This window comes from Lepisosteus oculatus, chromosome 3, assembly GCF_040954835.1.
Source record: "Lepisosteus oculatus isolate fLepOcu1 chromosome 3, fLepOcu1.hap2, whole genome shotgun sequence".
NCBI classification, from domain to species: Eukaryota; Metazoa; Chordata; class Actinopteri; order Semionotiformes; family Lepisosteidae; genus Lepisosteus; species Lepisosteus oculatus.
This window is the reverse complement of record NC_090698.1, coordinates 41,809,902-41,828,291: the sequence shown is the minus strand read 5'-3', so window position 1 is coordinate 41,828,291 and position 18,390 is coordinate 41,809,902. Positions and strand designations below refer to the sequence as shown.

The following is an 18,390-nucleotide window of genomic DNA, read 5'->3' as shown; positions in this document are numbered from 1 at the left end:
CCCAACCGAGGTAATGGGTACATGCAGATCTTGATAAAAAAAAACATTGATTTATATCAGCATATAAAATGAATGAAACTGTGGTTATATCATGAGATGGGATACTAAAAGGTTATCATGATGCATTTGTCAATTTCCATTTTGTAAATAATGTGCAAAGAAGGCCAAATTTATGTATGCGTGTTATCAGCTTTTCATACTTCATACTTTTCGCAGGAGGAATTTATTAACACTTTTATTACTCCAGGTTGTGTATCATGCACAAGCCTCCTGTATTCTTCAGCTCATACTACAAATGCTGGAAATGGTGGCCAGTCAATAACATTATTTTAATGCTCATTTAGCCATTCGGTACACAGACGGTAATGATTATTGTGGTCTGCTATCCAGCTGGAAAGTACTTCTGGGACCAAGTTCAAGATTTCTCTGACAGAGGCACCATGTTTGTGTTTCATCCAATCACATTACATAGTCCCATTTGACATGGCAGTTGGTTTTGCATTTTGGCAAATTCAAGTCTCTTCTTTTTATTATGCCAGATTCTTGTGGTTACTGTGGAATTCTAGTCTTGAGAGATTCTCAATTGTAGCTTCACAAAACACTTTCTTCCGTCCCTACACTTTAGGTAAAACCTCCATGTGTTCTTTTGCTGATGGGATAGCTGCCACCCACTAGCTCGGAACAATTTCATGAAGAACACTATGATTGAACCTGAAACAAAACCTTCATTTTATGATTTCTTAGCCATCACCAGAAATTTGTCAGTCACGATTTCTTTAGGTCAGGTCTTTGGATGATTCTCTGACTTTCCTCAGGATGATGATTACTTTGGCTGTGCAGCCACCTTTAATATCCAAAGGTAATAAAAGGCTATAAAATAATGCATATGTATTTTTTAACTTGATATTTTATTCAAAACGTGAATGCTCAAAGTGGAGAGAATTAACTGACATACAGTGGACAGCAATGACTGTACAAAAGTCTTTAGACCCCTGAACTCAACATTTGGTGGAAGCAGCTTTGGCAGCACTTACAGCAGGAAATCCTTTTGGTTAGGACGCTATCAACTTCACACACCTGCTTGGTGCAATTTTTGCCCATTTGTCTAGATAGATCTGCTCAAGCTCTCTGAATCTGCTTGGGTATCGATATTGACAGCGGGTTTCAGGTCTTTCCACAGATTCTCTAAAGGATTCAGGTGCGGCACTTTGGCTGGGCCACTCAAGGAAATTCACTTTCTTATCCTTTACCACTCCAGTGTAGGTTAGGCCCAGGGCTTTGCTGATGACTGAAGTAAAAATCGTTTTACTTTAAAAAGCATTTGGTGACACTACCACTGGACTGGGCTCTGCTATATCAAAATTTGGTGAGCTTCATGTAAACTATTTGTACAGACCAGTGCAACACTTAGTATTTAAACTTAAAATTGTAGTTGTAACATTTATGGTAAAAAGCATTATACGCAGTACAGTTTTATCAAACAATTATGCCATTCCTTGTGCATATTACGTTCTCTATATCTTTAACATAATCTCTTACTTACTGGAACCAGTTGGTGATTGTCATCATGACGTAGAGAGATCCAAGGAAGAAGACAAAGTGAAAAAAGGCGTAGCTGTAGACGGTACCCTCCCTCTCATCATAAATCACTTTCTGTCCCCCTCTTCGATTATCCACATAGTAGTCCGCTGCACAGAGAACACAGGTGTTAACAGGACAATAATGGATGGGTATCTTCATTCAAATGCAGATCAAAGGCCACTTTAAAATATATACAATGGTAATATGAAAGCATTGGAGCTAGAACATTAATAAGAATAATCTAATAACTACAGTTATGTATTGGACTAACAATACAACTAAAATAACCCAATTACTGTCACATTTACAGTCCTGTTGGCCAGAATATTTATTTCTGATATTTTATCATGGGAAAATTGTGATTCTCACTTACAGTATACTGGCTTTGATATTAAATCTATGTGACTAGAAATCCACTTGATAAGCAAGTTAAATGTTATAATAATAATTGCTCACACTTATATAGAGCTTTTCTGGACACTCCACTCAAAGCGCTTTACAGGTAATGGAGACTCCCCTCCACCACCACCAATGTGTAGCATCCACCTGGATGATGCGACTGCAGCCATAGTGCGCCAGAACGCTCACCACACATCAGCTATCAGTGGGGAGGAGAGCAGAGTAATGAAGCCAGTTCATTGATGGGGATTATTTGGAGGCCATGATTGGTAAGGGCCAATGGGAAATTTGGCCAGGACGCTGGGGTAACACCCCTACTCTTTTAGAGAAACGCCATGACCACAGAGAGTCAGGACCTCAGTTTTACGTCTCATCCGAAGGACGGCGTCTGTTTACAGTATAGCGTCCCCGTCACTATACTGGGGCATTAGGACCCACATGGACCACAGGTTGAGCACCCCCTGCTGGCCCCACTAACACCTCTTCCAGCAGCAACCTTAGGTTTTTCCCAGGAGGTCTCTCATCCAGGTACTGACCAGGCTCACACCTGCTTAGCTTCAGTATTATTATTAAATGTCATAATTTGATACTGTTATGTATTTTTAAAATGCATCACCACATTGTCTCTGCATCTAATTGTACTACAAAACTATTTGTTATGTTATGAAGTTCTAATGATCATTATTCATTGCCTGCGGTTATTGAACTCTTATTTATAGATGCTTTACACATTTTGAATAGAGCATGAACCATATAATTTATAAAAACACGTTAAAGAAGAGTTCTTGAGATTAACTAAGGTCAATATATCTTTAAAAACATTTAAAATGTTTATCAAGCCTAAATGCACAGGCCTTTGAAAAAACAGAAACATTTTTTCCTTGAGTTTCTTTCCCACCAGCAGAGGGAAGTCTTGTACAAATATTCTTCAATTATTGTTAATCTCATTTATTCCAACACACCTTTTTTGCTTTCCGTTTTCAGCCCAGTCTCTTTGTTTGCACTGCTCTTTCTTAAGATTGCTGGAACATTATTTAATTTACTTTACTTTTTTACTTATGAGAGCTTTGGTAACTTGGTTAGAATTGCCTTTGTGAAATGTTGTTTCCGGATAATTATGCTGCATCCAGTCAAGGTATTGGTTTCAAGATAGAGCTTCAGTTACATGGAAAAAACTAAAGGAAAATTTAGTCTTTTAATACTGATTGCAAGATCTGCTTTTCATATTTAATTATATACAGTGGCGCCTAGCGCCTAGTAAAAAGACTTAAAACCGGAACAAAATGGCTCTCATATCCTCCTGTTTTTACAATGCTGTCCCTTTGTCAATGCCTGAGCTAGTTAATTACTGTACTTATTGGGTAAGGTAATTATGTGTTTGCCAACATTATTCAGGATAAAATTTTAAGAATTTTAAGAACCGTCCAAGATTTTCAATTGTGTTACAAAATGCCAAGTACTTTTATTTTTTCTTACCACTTTTCCTACAGAAACATAATGCAGAAACACAGTGCTTCCATTGCTCAACTTTACATAAAATACTGAATACAAGGGGGATCTCTTAATCTGAGCTATTTATTTAATCCCACACGAGGGTCAACAGTATTTGGAAAAAGGATCTATCTCTTGTAGGAAGAAGAATTTCTAATGATATCATTTGGATAAATTTGAATTGGGGTTCTAAAAGTCCTGACCACCAGTTGATCCATTTTAAGTTTATCCATAGCATTTACTTAACCACCCCTCGCTTGTGATGTTTTCTAATGCATGTTATTGACTTGTCTAAGCGTACTCTGTCTTCTCAAGAAGCAATAGTACATTATTCCATATGGTTTGTAAATGTAGTGTACACGTGCTTTGGGAAAAGGTCTGTTCAATACTATCAATGGTTCATAAGAAGAATGTAACTGGTTATATTACTGAACAATGACTTTCCCTGTCTGTAGGGAGTTTGTCTATTCACCCCATAGGTTTCGTCTACAGGTTTCAGGCACAAGGCAAGATACACTCTGGATGGGAAGCCAGTCACAGGGTACACACAGACATGTCATTTGCTCTGTTCCCTCCCACAGTCTAAACACATATTAGTAGTCTAAGGTTACTGGTGGCTTCTGGGAAAACTGGCTCTGGTGCAAGTGCATTCCTGTCTGTGTGTGCCCTGTGATGGACTGGCATCCTATCCTGAGTGTATCCTGCTTTACACCTGTTGCTTGCCAAGGTAGGCTCTGGCTCCCTCATGTCACTGAATTGGAAGACGTTCTTTGAAAATGTTTGGATTGACTTTCCTTGAAGTTTGATAATATCGAAAAGAGTGTGGCTGGCTGACATTATTCCTGCTAAAAGGCTAACTGATCTATGTTGGTACCTGCCATACACTCTTTCCAGATGCCACTGAGTCTTTGCCTTTCTCGAAGTGGTTCTCATGGAGTTACTCCCTACTGCTCAGGTTGCCAGGGAAAGAGATCTACAATCTTTGGAGACAATGACTGATGGCACAGGGGCTACTAAACCTGTCTTTTTTTAAGTTCACTTGCTAGTTTAGTTTTTCAGGCTCTCATGGGGTGGGTAGCCTCTGGTTTAGAGTTTTTTCATCTGTAAACTGGAAATATATTTTTGTGTTAACATTTGTGCTGTGTTGTTCAGTTATCTTCAAAATAACCCCTCTACGCATAAAGAAAGTGATAATTACCTTCATCCTCCTGACTGAAACAGAAGCAGCAACGTGCTACCTGTAAGTATAATAAGTAAATGTTAGGACTTTTTGAAATGAGAATGAAACACTGAAAACAACAAGCTTAGTCTATAGAGGCTGCTGACAGTGAAGCACAATCATAGACAGAGGGAGAAAACACCTAAAAAAACAAGTTAATTAGAAGAAACTTTGTGGGCATATGTGTACCAGCATGTTCAAGCATGGTCAGCAATACCCTGACCACAGTAATAGATCACTATGTTAAGTTTGGTAACAATTCTGTGGGGTTTGAATTTTATAATCCTGTGCAGCACCACAAGATTCAGCACCACAATTATATTTTAATCACGTGAATTGTGTTTGAATCATAGTATCATAGGATTTAGGTTAAGTGGGTCCCCTCCTAGAGGTTGTTCAAACCTTAACCCTTACCCTAGCTTGAGCACTCGCAGAACACTTAATTTTTACCTAAAATGGGTAATGAAAATTGTGCACAACTTGTGGGCAACTGCTTTTATGCCAGAGGAAGTTTTCAGTGTGTCATAGAGTACCTCATTCTCGGGAACAGGGTTCTTGGATACTCCTAAGGCTGCAGTACTTGATCTTGTAGTAGATGTTAAACTGTAATGAAAACGCAAAATCCAAGTGAAAACACGTTTGCGTTTCATTTCTATTTCTCACAGCAAAGTCTGAACCTTTTCTGTCTTGAAGAATCTACAGTATAACAGCAGAACTACTTCTTGTAGCCAGTTCTTAACCAATTCTCATACGCTAAGCACGGTTGAGAGTAGTCAGTACTGGAATGGGAAACCTCCTAGGAACACCATGGTGATACAAAGAGGTATTGGTGGACCAGCTGATGAGCCTCTACCCTCTAGACCAATCAATGTCATTTAATGACAGGGAACACTGTGCTGTAGAAAACACAGGTTCTTGCATGAAACACTTAACCAAGGTCCCGTTTCGAATGTCTTTACAGTGTCTTGGCTAAATTTACTCATGTAAATCTAAACACTTTGGTCTTACACAATCTGACCTACTTAAGTCCCATTAAATTCTGGTGAAGCAATTTCCTACGTGTTCACTTGATCTTCTGCCTTGTGTGGTTACTGGCTTACAATGCCTGCTGTTCTTCACTTATTATGTGCTGTACTTGATCATAGGTTATACTGTAGCTTTAGTGGGTCCCCTCCTAAATGCAAAGTGCTTCTGGATCCTTTGAGATGACGAGCATAATTTAAATGTAACTTATTTGTGTGACAATTGTAGTGGTAAAAGGGAATTAGGACAAAAGGAGTATGGACCATGACCGGTTTTTACTTTCTGCAGCTGCATCAGAGACAGCTTAACTGGTTTTCACACATCAGGGTTCAATTAGAGAGATTACTTCACGGTAGAATTGTCTCCAAACATGAAAACACTTTGAAGCCACTGCAGGGGGTAGCCACAGAATGCAAGTTTTCAAGGGCTTATGTACAAGTAAAGCTACATTTCTCAGGGCAGATAAAGAGATGAAATGCATAATTACTAATTTTCCAGCTTCTGTGACCTTGGTTCTCTATTTTTTTTTATATCCAAGAACACTTGTATCTTGTTTCTTACAGTATGCCTTTAGTCTTTCTCTCACAAGTTATCAATTTGTACCACTTTAACCCACTGACTGCCCTACGTTCCTGTATGCCTTTAATAATCCTTTTACGATTTTCTCTGTTTGCATTTGAGTGTGGACATACCTATGGAAATATATTAACTATTTTGTGCAGATAGCTGTATATGTCTTGGAGGGAGTCAACTCTAGCAACCAGGAGAAAGGACTTCTCTTTATTATTGTTTCTGGTGAATAACTGAGATTTCCACAGAATTCTGAGGATAAGCAGATGGGGTTTTGTGTACTCCACTGTACCACTCTATTCAGTTATCCCGATATATTACTGAGAAATTACTGAGTGTTTGTTATTTTGCTCACTAGTGGTTATTGATGCTCAATAATATGTTCAATATTATTTCCAGTGCGACCTTGTTTTGGTTTTTATAATAACCATAGGAGTTTTATTGAAATTTGGCTCAGGACAACCATCAACACTTACAGCTTCGAAAAAAGAAAGTTACTGTGTTTTAGCATTTTTGTCCTTGCAGTTTTACTCTTACTAATAAAATGGGCAAAACGTTTTTTTTTTCTGAAGTTGAAGTTGAAGTTTTAAGTTTTCAATGTGTACTATGCTTGTGGTGAACATAAAACAACACTTTTAAGCGCTACGGAATACTAAAAGAAAAAAAATGCAAGATTCCATTATTTTAAAAATGAATGACAAATTCTAAAGTTTATAAATACATTTCTCACTCCTACTGTCATCGCTCACATGTCTTAGCTTGGCATTATAGGAACTGGAAGATACGATTCAAAGTTATATATAGAGCAGAAGAAGTAGAACTGAGACAGTTTAGCTGTTCAACTGAAAAAGCAGGAAATGGATTACCAAGCACAAGCAAAAGTGTCTAAATTAATTTGTCAGCTGCTGATAAACCCAGTGAAACCCAGTGAAATATTATGTAATTTGTTGAATAAGCTGTCCTGTCCGGTGCAGAACTTAACCTTGAGGATGAAGATAACATTCCAAAACACAGACAAACAATTGCTAATTGGAACGAGCCAAAAAGCAGCAGCAAGGGCAGTGAATGGGTAGAAGGAATAATGTGAAGAATCACAAGGAAAGGGCAGATTGTTACTTGTGTCTATACTTATGTGGGTCAGGTAGAGGGAGTATTTTTCACTCTCAATTTTTAGTGTGTTTAGTGTGTTTATGAAGAGGAAAAACAGTTTTTCTTACTAAAATGAAATGAAGGCAAAATAATTAAAGGTCAAACCTACCAGGAATAAACCACACAACCGACCATTATAACTCCACCCAAAATTTTGACGGTATAATTGATATCTGAATCAGTGTTGAAGGGAGGGACACAGATGGTAGTGTTTCTACCTGTTTCATCCACATCTGCAAAGGAATTGAGCACGAATTAATAAACAAAACTTTATTTTACACATGACATTTTAATCACACCATAAAGCAAAAACCTTTAACTTGAGCATTGCTGACTTCGCAATAATTTTATGTTAAAGATTTCACGCATCGCTTCAAAGGTGAATCATAAAAATTACAGTTCTATCTGACCCACCCATCCACTTTCCAACTACTTCATCTAGTACATAGGGAAGAAGAAGTCCATCCCGGCAAGCAACAGGCACATGGCAGAGTGGATGGGATGCCAGTCCATCACAGGGCACACACAGTCACAAACACAGACATGCATACACTTGCATCGGGGCTTATTTTGCCTGAGGCCACCAGTAACCTTAACCTACCCATGTTTTTGGACTGTGGGAGGAAACTGGAGCACCCACAGGAAACCCACTCAAACACAGGGAGAACATATAAACTCCATGCAGACAGCACCCCAGATTTACAATTGAACCGAGGACCCCAAGCAGTCAAAGGCAAAAATGCTAACCACTGCACCCCCATGCTGCCCATAGATCTATGTAATATACAAGGTTAATATAAATCAATGGCATCATCCACAAATTTCTTTGTGAAAGCCTATTCACTTAAAATTCACCAAACTGGCGGCAGTAACACAGCAGGAAAGAAAGTGATATGATTACTCCTTAAATTGAAATGGTTAATCAATACTCTCTGTCAATCTGGGACTAACGTCATGCCCAGGCATTATCACTGGTTCTTAACCCCAATCGAACGCCAGTTCTGACTGTTTAGAAGCCCATATCATTGTAAAACAACTCTAAATAATGCTACTGATCTGGAATTTGCTTTATGGATTACATGTGGTTAATGTGCAATGTCTCTTCTATAGTGTTTACATATGATAAACTTGCAGACTCCGATCATTAACACAGAAGTATTTGACTTGCACAGACCATTTAACACATACAGTTTTGAAATTCTGTTACAGCTAAAACATAAAAAATAAGCCTTACCTACTAATCATATCAAATGCATATCGGAATCTAGGGTTGCAAGTGTAAAATGATTCAGAATGGTTTGTAACTTAAACGTATGTGCTGTTGTATTATCATAATATAATAAATGGCTTCTTCAGGACAAGCTGTTCTTAAATGTATCAAGTAACGTATGATCTTTGTGTGAGCATCACAGGAATGTAAATGATTTTCCTCCTAGGATTTACAGATACATCAAGAAGGCTGTACCAATCTTTGAATATTACACTTAGTTTACTCAGATAAGCTAATCCAAATATATCTCCTGTCTTCTTCCCAGTTCTGAGAATAAATCTACCTGTCTTGGCTAACAATGCGTAGAAAAGTGAAATCATGAAGACCATGCAGTTCCTTTATGAAATGGCCATACTCACAGTATTCAGCGGGTTTGCTTGCTAGTGCAGAGTATGTGAGGTACATGACATAAACACTGATGACTCCTGACTGCAACAGGCCTGAGTTTGGCTTCACTGCAGGGCGAAGATCATTTCAAGTTAAGAAAAGTAACAAACGGAACATAAAACGCAAAACATAGGCAAAGCTGATTGACTTTCTCACTTCAAAATGGTGCAGCATCTTTCCAGTAGCAACATGATGGCAAACACTATGCCACTGCAACTACAACCAATACTGGCCAATGTGGTGGACCAATATCCTATTAAGTGACTTAACATCGGTGTTTCCTTTTTTCTCCACTAACCATCTATACACTTCATGCATGTTAGAAAGGAATACTTAACTACTCACATTTCTGAACGCATGGCGAGATGGCTAAAAATGAAGCAAATAAGCACAAGCTAGAATTGAGGCCAAGGAAAATCTTGTTGAGAAAGCAGCCTTCGGAGTGTGTGTGGAAAATAATCATCACAACCAGGGCCCCAACTGCCACCGAGTACAGAATCAGGGTGTTCAGAGCCAGGGCCGCGTACCACAGTTTGTTGTGCTTGGTGCCTGATGTCCTGAAAGAGGAAACAGATAAGGGCACAGTGAGATTAAAAAAAGCAGAAGAACTGCAATTCAAACAGACATAGCTAAGTGAGAATTTACTAAAATAAACTTTTCCTAAAGCTAAGTGAAAAGACATTCTTGTGCCTTACTGAAAAAGTCCATTGCCTCTTTTTAACCTAGGTATATACGGTTTATAAAATGCATGTATGGTGTAATATTATAGATTATCAGATATTTAGATCTAGTTTTCTTGCAATCCAGAGAGAAATTCTTGTTCCCCAAGAAAAAAAAAATCTCTACAGATGCAGCCATTCAAAGTGCGTGGTACAGACACGTACCGGAGGTAATTGGCTACGGCGTAATAAAATACCGCGGTACGTGATTTGTTGACCGACAGGGGCACTCGTGGTCCGTTGGTCGGTCGTAGAAAGATTTACAGTAAATGTCTTTACTGTGCCCGTTTTAGCATTGAATATTCATATGGAATTTTACCACTGAAGGGAAATCTTAGTACCTGAGCATAAAAAGAATAGGGGCATACTGTAACGCGTGTGAAGGCCATAAACTACATTAATTTTGGAACATAAACATACAGTATATGGCTGGTCTCGGTACTTTAAATAAAAAATACACACCAGTATTCCATTTCTCCGTAAACATTTTAAGCTTCGACGTCTTTAAGTAATGTGATACCGTAGTCAACAAGAATACTTTTAGAATTTGATTAAAAGGGAATATAATATGGAATCTCGTATCTAAAGAAATTAATAACAATATAATTATATTCATGTACCACAAAACAAGAATAGTACACACTGTACATTGTCTGTTGATAATGTTTCTGTAGTGCTTTTCAGCCCTCTGCATGTGACCTTGCCGGTGGCGCTGTGGGTTAGGTTCCTGACTCCCACCTCACACCCTGTGTGTTCGAATCCTGCTGGAGTCATGACTTTTTTTTTAACAAACATTTCTTTGAAAAAATAAAACGTTTCCCTGGGTCAGAGATTAAATAAAACCTCACTCGCACCAAACAAATTTATATTTCTAAATATCACAACATGATCGAATTTAAGTCATTTTAATAACAATTAATAGTCACCTATGCGTTACAATATAAACATTTATATTGATTTAAATCGCGTTTTGATTTAAATCGCAAATGCAGGTTTAAATATATGCGTTTTTTATTCACAATCAGACAAATGCAACATAAATTGATATCTTTGTCTTCTAAGTATCTTAATAAACTTTCAGCATAGCTTTCTCCCCGTTTAGATGTATTTTTCTTGGGATCTTGGGATCAAACGTGAAAAGATTAGATTGTAATTGTTTTTATTTTTTAAATACATTTTAGAAAAGTGTAATCTATACTAAAAAGCTGCACACCACCTGCTATAAAGATACATATTGTAATACTTTCGGGTTCGGATAGGACAGACACAAGAATTCAGACTTGCGGAGTTAAAGCAAGTTAAAGCCTTGATTTTATATATCACCTTTAAAAGTGGCATCTCAAAGCAAAGTAAATACCCAACACTGATTGTACCCATCTGTCATGCTAATAAAGCACCTTGAATTGAATTGAGAGAGAGAGAGGGGGGAGTGCAGGGCGAGCGAGCGAGCGAGAGAGCACACTTGAATTACTTATCCAGTCTCTCGAAATAAAATTATTTTTCAAGCAATGCAACTAACGTCGGGTGCAACGTGTTTTTTTTAATCCAACATTGACAGCCACATCTTAAATCTTGGCAGTCAGCTCTTTTTTCTCTATTTGAATTGTGGCGATTCAAACAACTTGGGATAACAAGTGGTCTCAAAGTCACCGAGCTCACAGAGCTTCAACAACAGATGACAATTCCCTTAGTCCTTCCTTAGTCTTCCTGAAATTGTCAGATTATGAGTGAGTAAAAGCATTTTATTAAAAACTTAATAAAAATCATTATTTTTTAATCGCGTATCTAAGGAAATAGCAGTATAACCTTGTTCATGCACAAACAGTGGCATGTTACATTATTAATTCGGGTGTCTCCTCTTGCCAGAAAGCTCTAAATTGCATTTTGAGTGCAGTTTTTGACTTTTTTAAAATTGCATCCCATAAATAAAGCTGATACTGTTTAGACTTTTAATTATTTTAAACTGTTTTACAGCAGCACAATGCACAATGCAATGTAAATTGCAAAAATGCACTTGGAATCTGTTCAAGCCCTACTTTGTCAGGCATTTTCTTTTACTGCAACGGACATACAAACTCCCTTGCTTTTAACAGAGCGTTTCATAATTTGTAACTACGAAAATTATTTAAACTGCGACACTTATCATTCAACCAGAGCTCGAAATATCACAAGGATCCTCAAGAGCACAGCAAACACTGTATTAAAAGTATACTAGTGACAAACTAGTATACTTTAGATATTTTTTTTCTGAACCAGGGAAAATCTGATCATGTTTCTCTGTAACAATAATAAAAAACATTATAATAGATATCACCTTTATGTGATTTCACCTTAAGGACAGCACAAACAAGGGTTAATTGCACAATGGACCGCACAAAGAAATTTAAAATAGTCTTCTTTAGGTTTGAGGGCAGGAGTGGATCGCAGAAGGCATAATCAGCAAATTAGGAAAACAAAGAACAGGACAAATGAGACGTGTATCCAGAGAGCGAGTGATCTCTCTCTGCTGAATGAATAAAAGCATTTTATTAAAAACGCATTTGCGTTTGTCTTGGTATTTACTTTGCAATCTGTGGTTTACATCTACTGTATTGCTTTGACAGGTATTAGGGTTAGGTGACAGGTTTCACGGGTATTTTCAAAGTAGAAGGGGGCAAGATTTCCAACGAAAGACACCTCCCCCCCTCCAAAAGTATAGTACTTACTAGTTAAGAAAGCTAGGCTCCTCAATGAAATCGCTTTAACATGCTAATGCGTTGGTGTAACAGTCCGTGCGTGGCAAGCTTCTAATGTCAACTTGACTACGGCGAAAGAAACCCTTCTTTCATTGGAAGACAATGAACATATTCTAGCACTAAATGAATTAATAGCAAACATGGATTACATGAAAGACATTTTTCCAAGAAAGTTTAGCCTTTGTCACTAAGATATCAATATAAATGTTTATATTGTAACGCATAGGTAATATTCATTGTTATTAAAATGACCTAAATTCTATCATATTGTGATATTTAGAAATATAAAAGTCAATTAATTGTCCATAATATTGCTATTCTATTTTTTCAAAGAAATGTCGCAGTACACAAATATAATCATATCGTTATTAATTTAGATACGCGATTTCATATTGTATTAGCAGAAAAGCTTAAAACTACCACTTTTTTACACGCTATTTCACATGTTAGTTAAAGACTTCGATGCTTAAAATGTTTAGGGAGAAATGGAATACCAGTGTGTATTTTTTCTTTAAAGTACCGATTCCTGGAATCTGACTGGCTGACACCCTTCTGAAGTGGTTCCATAATATCTGGTATACAGAAAAGAAAGCGTTGATAATAAAGCCTGGATTCTCATGTATCTGATACAAGTATCTTTTAATACAGTCTTTGCTGTGCTCTTGAGGATCCTTGTCATATTTTGAGCTCTGGTTGAATGATAAGTGTCGCAGTTTAAATAATTTTCGTAGTTAGAAATTATGAAACGCTCTGTTAAAAGCAAGGGAGTTTTTATGTCCGTTGCAGTAAAAGAAAATGCCTGACAAAGTATGGCTTGGACAGATTCCAAGTGCTTGTACAAATGTGCTAAAGAAATTATACTTTGAGTTTACAGCTTATCCAAAGTCATTCATTATTAATACTATTAGTAATATCTTCGGTAAAGGCTTTGATGCATAAATATTTCTGATAAAGGTAGGTTGTGTACTTTTGTCCAACTGAGCAATCTTGCTTTCATTAAATATACCAACTTTTTAATGACTGATGATTAACATGCTGTAATACACAGTTTAAATTTAAAAGCTCAAATGCTGTACATGAGAGGTTAAGCTTTATTGGCTCCCCCTGGCGGTTTTACAAGGTGATGCCGGATACTTTCCAACATGACGTCAAATGACGCGATTAACCCCGTGATACTGCGTGATACTGCGACACGCCCACCGGGGTATACCGCGAAATACCCCACCCATTTTGAACGGCTGCATCTGTAGTTAATACAAAGTAGAAAATCAGACATCAAAGTAGACATCAATCTGGACCTCATCAGCAACACAAATGCTGTTTTTTACTGACATAACACTGCTGTACTCATCACCAGTGGGCGAATCTTAGAAAATCCTATTACATAACATTTCAGATTTTCCTCTCCACACAAGCCACCACTAACCATTAACATTGTTAATGTACAAGCATTCCAATGTAAAAAAAACATTGTGGGAATCTGGACAATTTTGTTGAGGCTTTTTTCAAGAAAACCCCTGGATCAATTAGCTACCAACTATCACTGAACTTAAGCAACATTAGACGGGCTCTTTCCCTTTTCCATAGAATCCACGATATTTTATCTCTACTATCTCTACTAAATTCAGTGAATCGATCACAATACTAGCAGAAAATGTTAAAGTAACTGGCAACTGATTACATGATTACAGTGCCTACTGAATACTGTACTTCTGACAGGCACAAAAATCAATTTCTACATATTTAATTGAAAACTTTCCATTTTCTATTAATTGAACGCATTTGAAATCTTTCCAGCTTTATAATGTGTTTGGTTTTATTTTGTCAAAAGATTTGACCCTGGTTTTGCCATCTTGACATTTGGATGTTTATTTTTTATTTCCTTACCACTTTAATTATGATAGTCAAATGGGTAAACAAACATTTTACAGTGCCAACGGTTGCTATATTCAATAGTCACCTTTTACTTGAAGATATTCAAAAGCTTTCACCAGAATGATAATGTGTTCATAGACCATCACCAGGGACTATGAACTCAGCGGTATAATCCCTGAAGTTCATCTCCATCTGGCAGACTTCCTGAGTATGCATCATTTCCTATCGGGTCTATGAAAGACATTTTCTCCGAAGTTACCTTCTCACTAACACTTCTTTCCTGCTCTAATTTTAGTGCTCCAACCTACTGTATATTTTGTATTTCCTCTAACAAGTAAACCTAACGAGTGTTATCTTTGGATTTTATTCCAAGGTTGTAACACACTCTCTCTTTTAAACTAGGGAAGAAAATTAATCTTTTTTGTGCACACTGCAAGACTGCTGCGTGCATCCTGGCTGGAGGCTGGATTTCAGCCAAGGCTGAAGTTTTCCGTCCACTTTTAACAAACATTTCCAAGGAAAACAATCGGACAGGGCACTGAGCCCTGCCTCACTTTTTGGCTCTCAAAATTCAATACTGTAAACCCTAAACATACAGTACCCAGAAGTCCACTTGTAATAAAGGATTAACTACCAAATTAACCCTCTTAGCTGTACAGCTTTTTTCTGATTGTGAAATACAAAGGCACATCACAGGTACATGGGATTTATTTTTTTCATTTTCTTTGGAACTGCTCCAGTGTACTACTGTCTGTCACTCTAATACAGAGAGGAAAAGTTAAATTAAATCAACCCCTTCCTAAGGTACTCTCATTTTAGGAGGCATATACAGTCAAAAACAAATTTTATGACAAAACTATGGCATATGATCTTTGATGTTAAGATTCCTATTTATGGAACAGATGTTGGCCAGGTGCAACAAACAATGTTTCTATTTACATAACAGTATTACTGTTATTAGGTCTGTACTTTTATGAGAACAGGTCTGTATACAGGTTTCCATCATGCTAACACTTCATAATAAGCAGACTGCCTAAATCAGTCAAAAGACTTGTAGCTTGTAAAGCTAGCTTTAGCATTCAAATGGGAAATATAAAAAAACGTCTTATGTCCAGTTTCCAGAAACAAATGTGGTCAACACTACAATTTATATAAAGAAATATAATAACCTTATTATAGCATTAGGTCTTATAGTAACGTCTTGTTGTTCTAAGGATCAAACGGATGTATGGGAAATAAAATATTTTGGCCGCACTGAATGAAAAAAAAATACCAACACAAACTAAAATAATTAGCTTTCATTATCACCGAGTCTCTGTGAACAACATAATCCATTCCAAATTAGAAAATTTAACATTGCTGAATGTCAAAAGCCGTGGTAGATTATCTACGCACTCCAACAAATGACCTGGAGTTTCATTCTAAGCTTCTAGTTTGTTTTAATCTCTTTTAGGAAGAGAATGCGCAACTGAAAAACATATTTGTGGTTTTTCACAGCCCAGGAGACTACGGACAGGGCCAAATCAAATCTTGTACTTCTCACCATCAACAGGAAATCCAGAAGCAGAAGAAAATGAGGAATGGTGTTTTGCTTTAGCAAAGTTCTTCCAACATTTCACTCAGGTGAGGGGTAATACACAACTAAAAAATAATACAAAATGGCAATAAGCAGAGTTAAATAGTGAAAGGATTCTGGGTTATAATGTTCACATATTTAGAACAGATCTAACAATATTGTTGACTAGAATACAAGGTATATTTAGGTTTTCTAAAACCTTTTGATAAAGTTCCACATAAACGATTTATTGGCAAACAAAGTACTGACTAATGTACAAAACACTGTACCAAAAAGGGTGGAAATTCAAACTAATGTGGCAATGAGCACAGTGCCAAAGGGATAAGTATTAGGGTGACTGCTCTTTCAAATTCTAACAAAAGATCTTGACTTTGGCAAAACTAGTGAACTAAAACCAATTTAGGTATTGTTACAAATATTGTAAGATCAAGCAGCAAGTGGAATTTAATAAGGTATCACTACAAAACAGGATACATTAAGTGACAAATGAAAATATAGAAGTACCAAGCATTACATGAAGAAATAATATATATTATAAATACAAAATTTGTCTCACTAGTCTTGAAGCCTGTGTAAGCCTTGGTGTTTATGCTGACATAATTTTGTTCACCTCTATACAATACAAGTGATAAAAAAGGCAAGCAAAATTCTAAGATTCATAGCGTCCGAACAAGAACATAAGAACAGTTACAAAAGAGAGGAAACCATTCAGTGTATCTCGCCTGTTTTGTAGTTAGTAGTTAATGGACACAAGGAACTTGTTCAGTTGTTTTGTTCAAAGAAACCAGGTGTAAAGCAGCAAATGTCGGTATCAGTCTGACCTGCAGATATTTGGATTAGAGACAGTTTAGAGAGAAAATCAGTGCAGACCATGCACACACTGTGTGAGAATGAAATCTGCTGCAGCTCTTTGGAGAAAGCAGACAGGAGAAGTCATTTAATTATTTAATCTCAGGATAATCACAGAGATTCGAGTCTCAGGATTAAGTTAGACCATTTGTTCAGAAAGAAGAAGGCCCGCTTTTTCTTACAGAAGTTAGGATAGGAAGGGAGAAGCATGGTTCGCTGTTATTTCATAAGGTTTAGAAAAAGGTTAAGGTTCAGATCAAGTTAGGGTGGGAAGGTTCAGTATGGTCCATCCTATGAACCACTGGTCTGGACCAGTTAGGCAGACCCATCACAGCAGAGTATCAGCTTTAACAATGAAGTGATACACACATAATCGGCACACATTCAATGTTTTAGTTAGTGCTTAATTGTGTTGTGGAATGTATGAAATAATTACTGAAACGTTTTAACTATGCACTGTCAGGATCGTTACCAAAAGGCCTCTAGATTTTATCTATAGAAAAGAGATAAAATCAGTCTTCATAAAAACAACAGTGATTGGATTGCTTCTAATGAGGTTCAGAGAAGTACTGTACTGATCATCTTCAAAGAACAAGACAAACACTGCCTGAGCAAGAAACAAACTAACCTATCGTGAACTACATGAGGATGTGCTGTATAAATGATTTACAGGACAGACCCAGTGCTATGGTGATGTGTGTATTGAGCTCAATAAATACTGAATCAGCAGAAGACTGTCTCCTGCTCTTCTACTGAAGAATTTCCCACAACAAAACAACATTGCTGGGTTGTTCTATACTCCAACTACCCTAAACAAGGGCCTTCTGCCCTCAGTTTCACTGTTCATCCTGAAGAAGCTGCTGGTTTCAACTTGTAGATATTTGACATTTGTCTTCTCGGTTTAAGACTAAAACAGAATGTATCTGGTTGCACTTCTTTTGACTAATTCCAGAGCAGCAATACCTTTGTATAAGGTGGTGACCAAAATCGTACACAATATTTTAAATGAGACCTCACTAGTGTGTTCTAGATCCCTGTGTCATGCTCTCCCCTGGCACCCTGCAGGGTGAGCTAGCATTAACATGGCAGCCAGTCACTGCTCCCCCCACCTGTCACTCAGCACCAGTTGCCATGGACACCAGGTTCACAGAAGACCTGAATAACCTGGAGATTTTACAACCTTGCCCGCTTCAGGTGATTCACGGATATTTAAAGGCTGCTCTCTAAGGGAGTTCCAACTCTAAGCCTCGAGACGTTTGTATTCCCTGAGTTCCTTGCTTTGATTTCCTCCCGTGCTTTGTTGCAATTCTGACCTCTGCATTACTATCTCATTCCCGGATCACACTCTGGCTTAGTATTTATCTAGGTTTGGACCCTGGCTTGTTTTGACCATTTCCCAAACTTTCAATTTCTGCTTCGGACCTGGTTCTTTGGATTCACTGGCTTTGACACCCATGCCTGCTCAACCACAAACTTAAACCGCACTGCTTCCCTGAGTTCCTGGCCTGCTGCAGCACTGCTCTGCTCTTCTTAAAACTCACGGATCT

General features: G+C 37.5%; 1 protein-coding gene across 1 annotated transcript in view; it reads right to left on the bottom strand.

The window, feature by feature from the left end:
- Positions 1–18,390, bottom strand: part of serinc5 (serine incorporator 5) — a 50,621-nt gene that overhangs the window by 4,080 nt on the left and 28,151 nt on the right. The window contains exons 6-11 of the mRNA XM_006626726.3: positions 9,435–9,646; positions 9,062–9,157; positions 7,542–7,665; positions 5,224–5,293; positions 4,670–4,709; positions 1,544–1,688 (exon numbers count right to left, since the gene is read on the bottom strand). Of these exons, the coding sequence (XP_006626789.2) occupies positions 1,544–1,688; positions 4,670–4,709; positions 5,224–5,293; positions 7,542–7,665; positions 9,062–9,157; positions 9,435–9,646 (687 nt within the window). The remainder of the gene's footprint in view (positions 1–1,543; positions 1,689–4,669; positions 4,710–5,223; positions 5,294–7,541; positions 7,666–9,061; positions 9,158–9,434; positions 9,647–18,390) is intronic.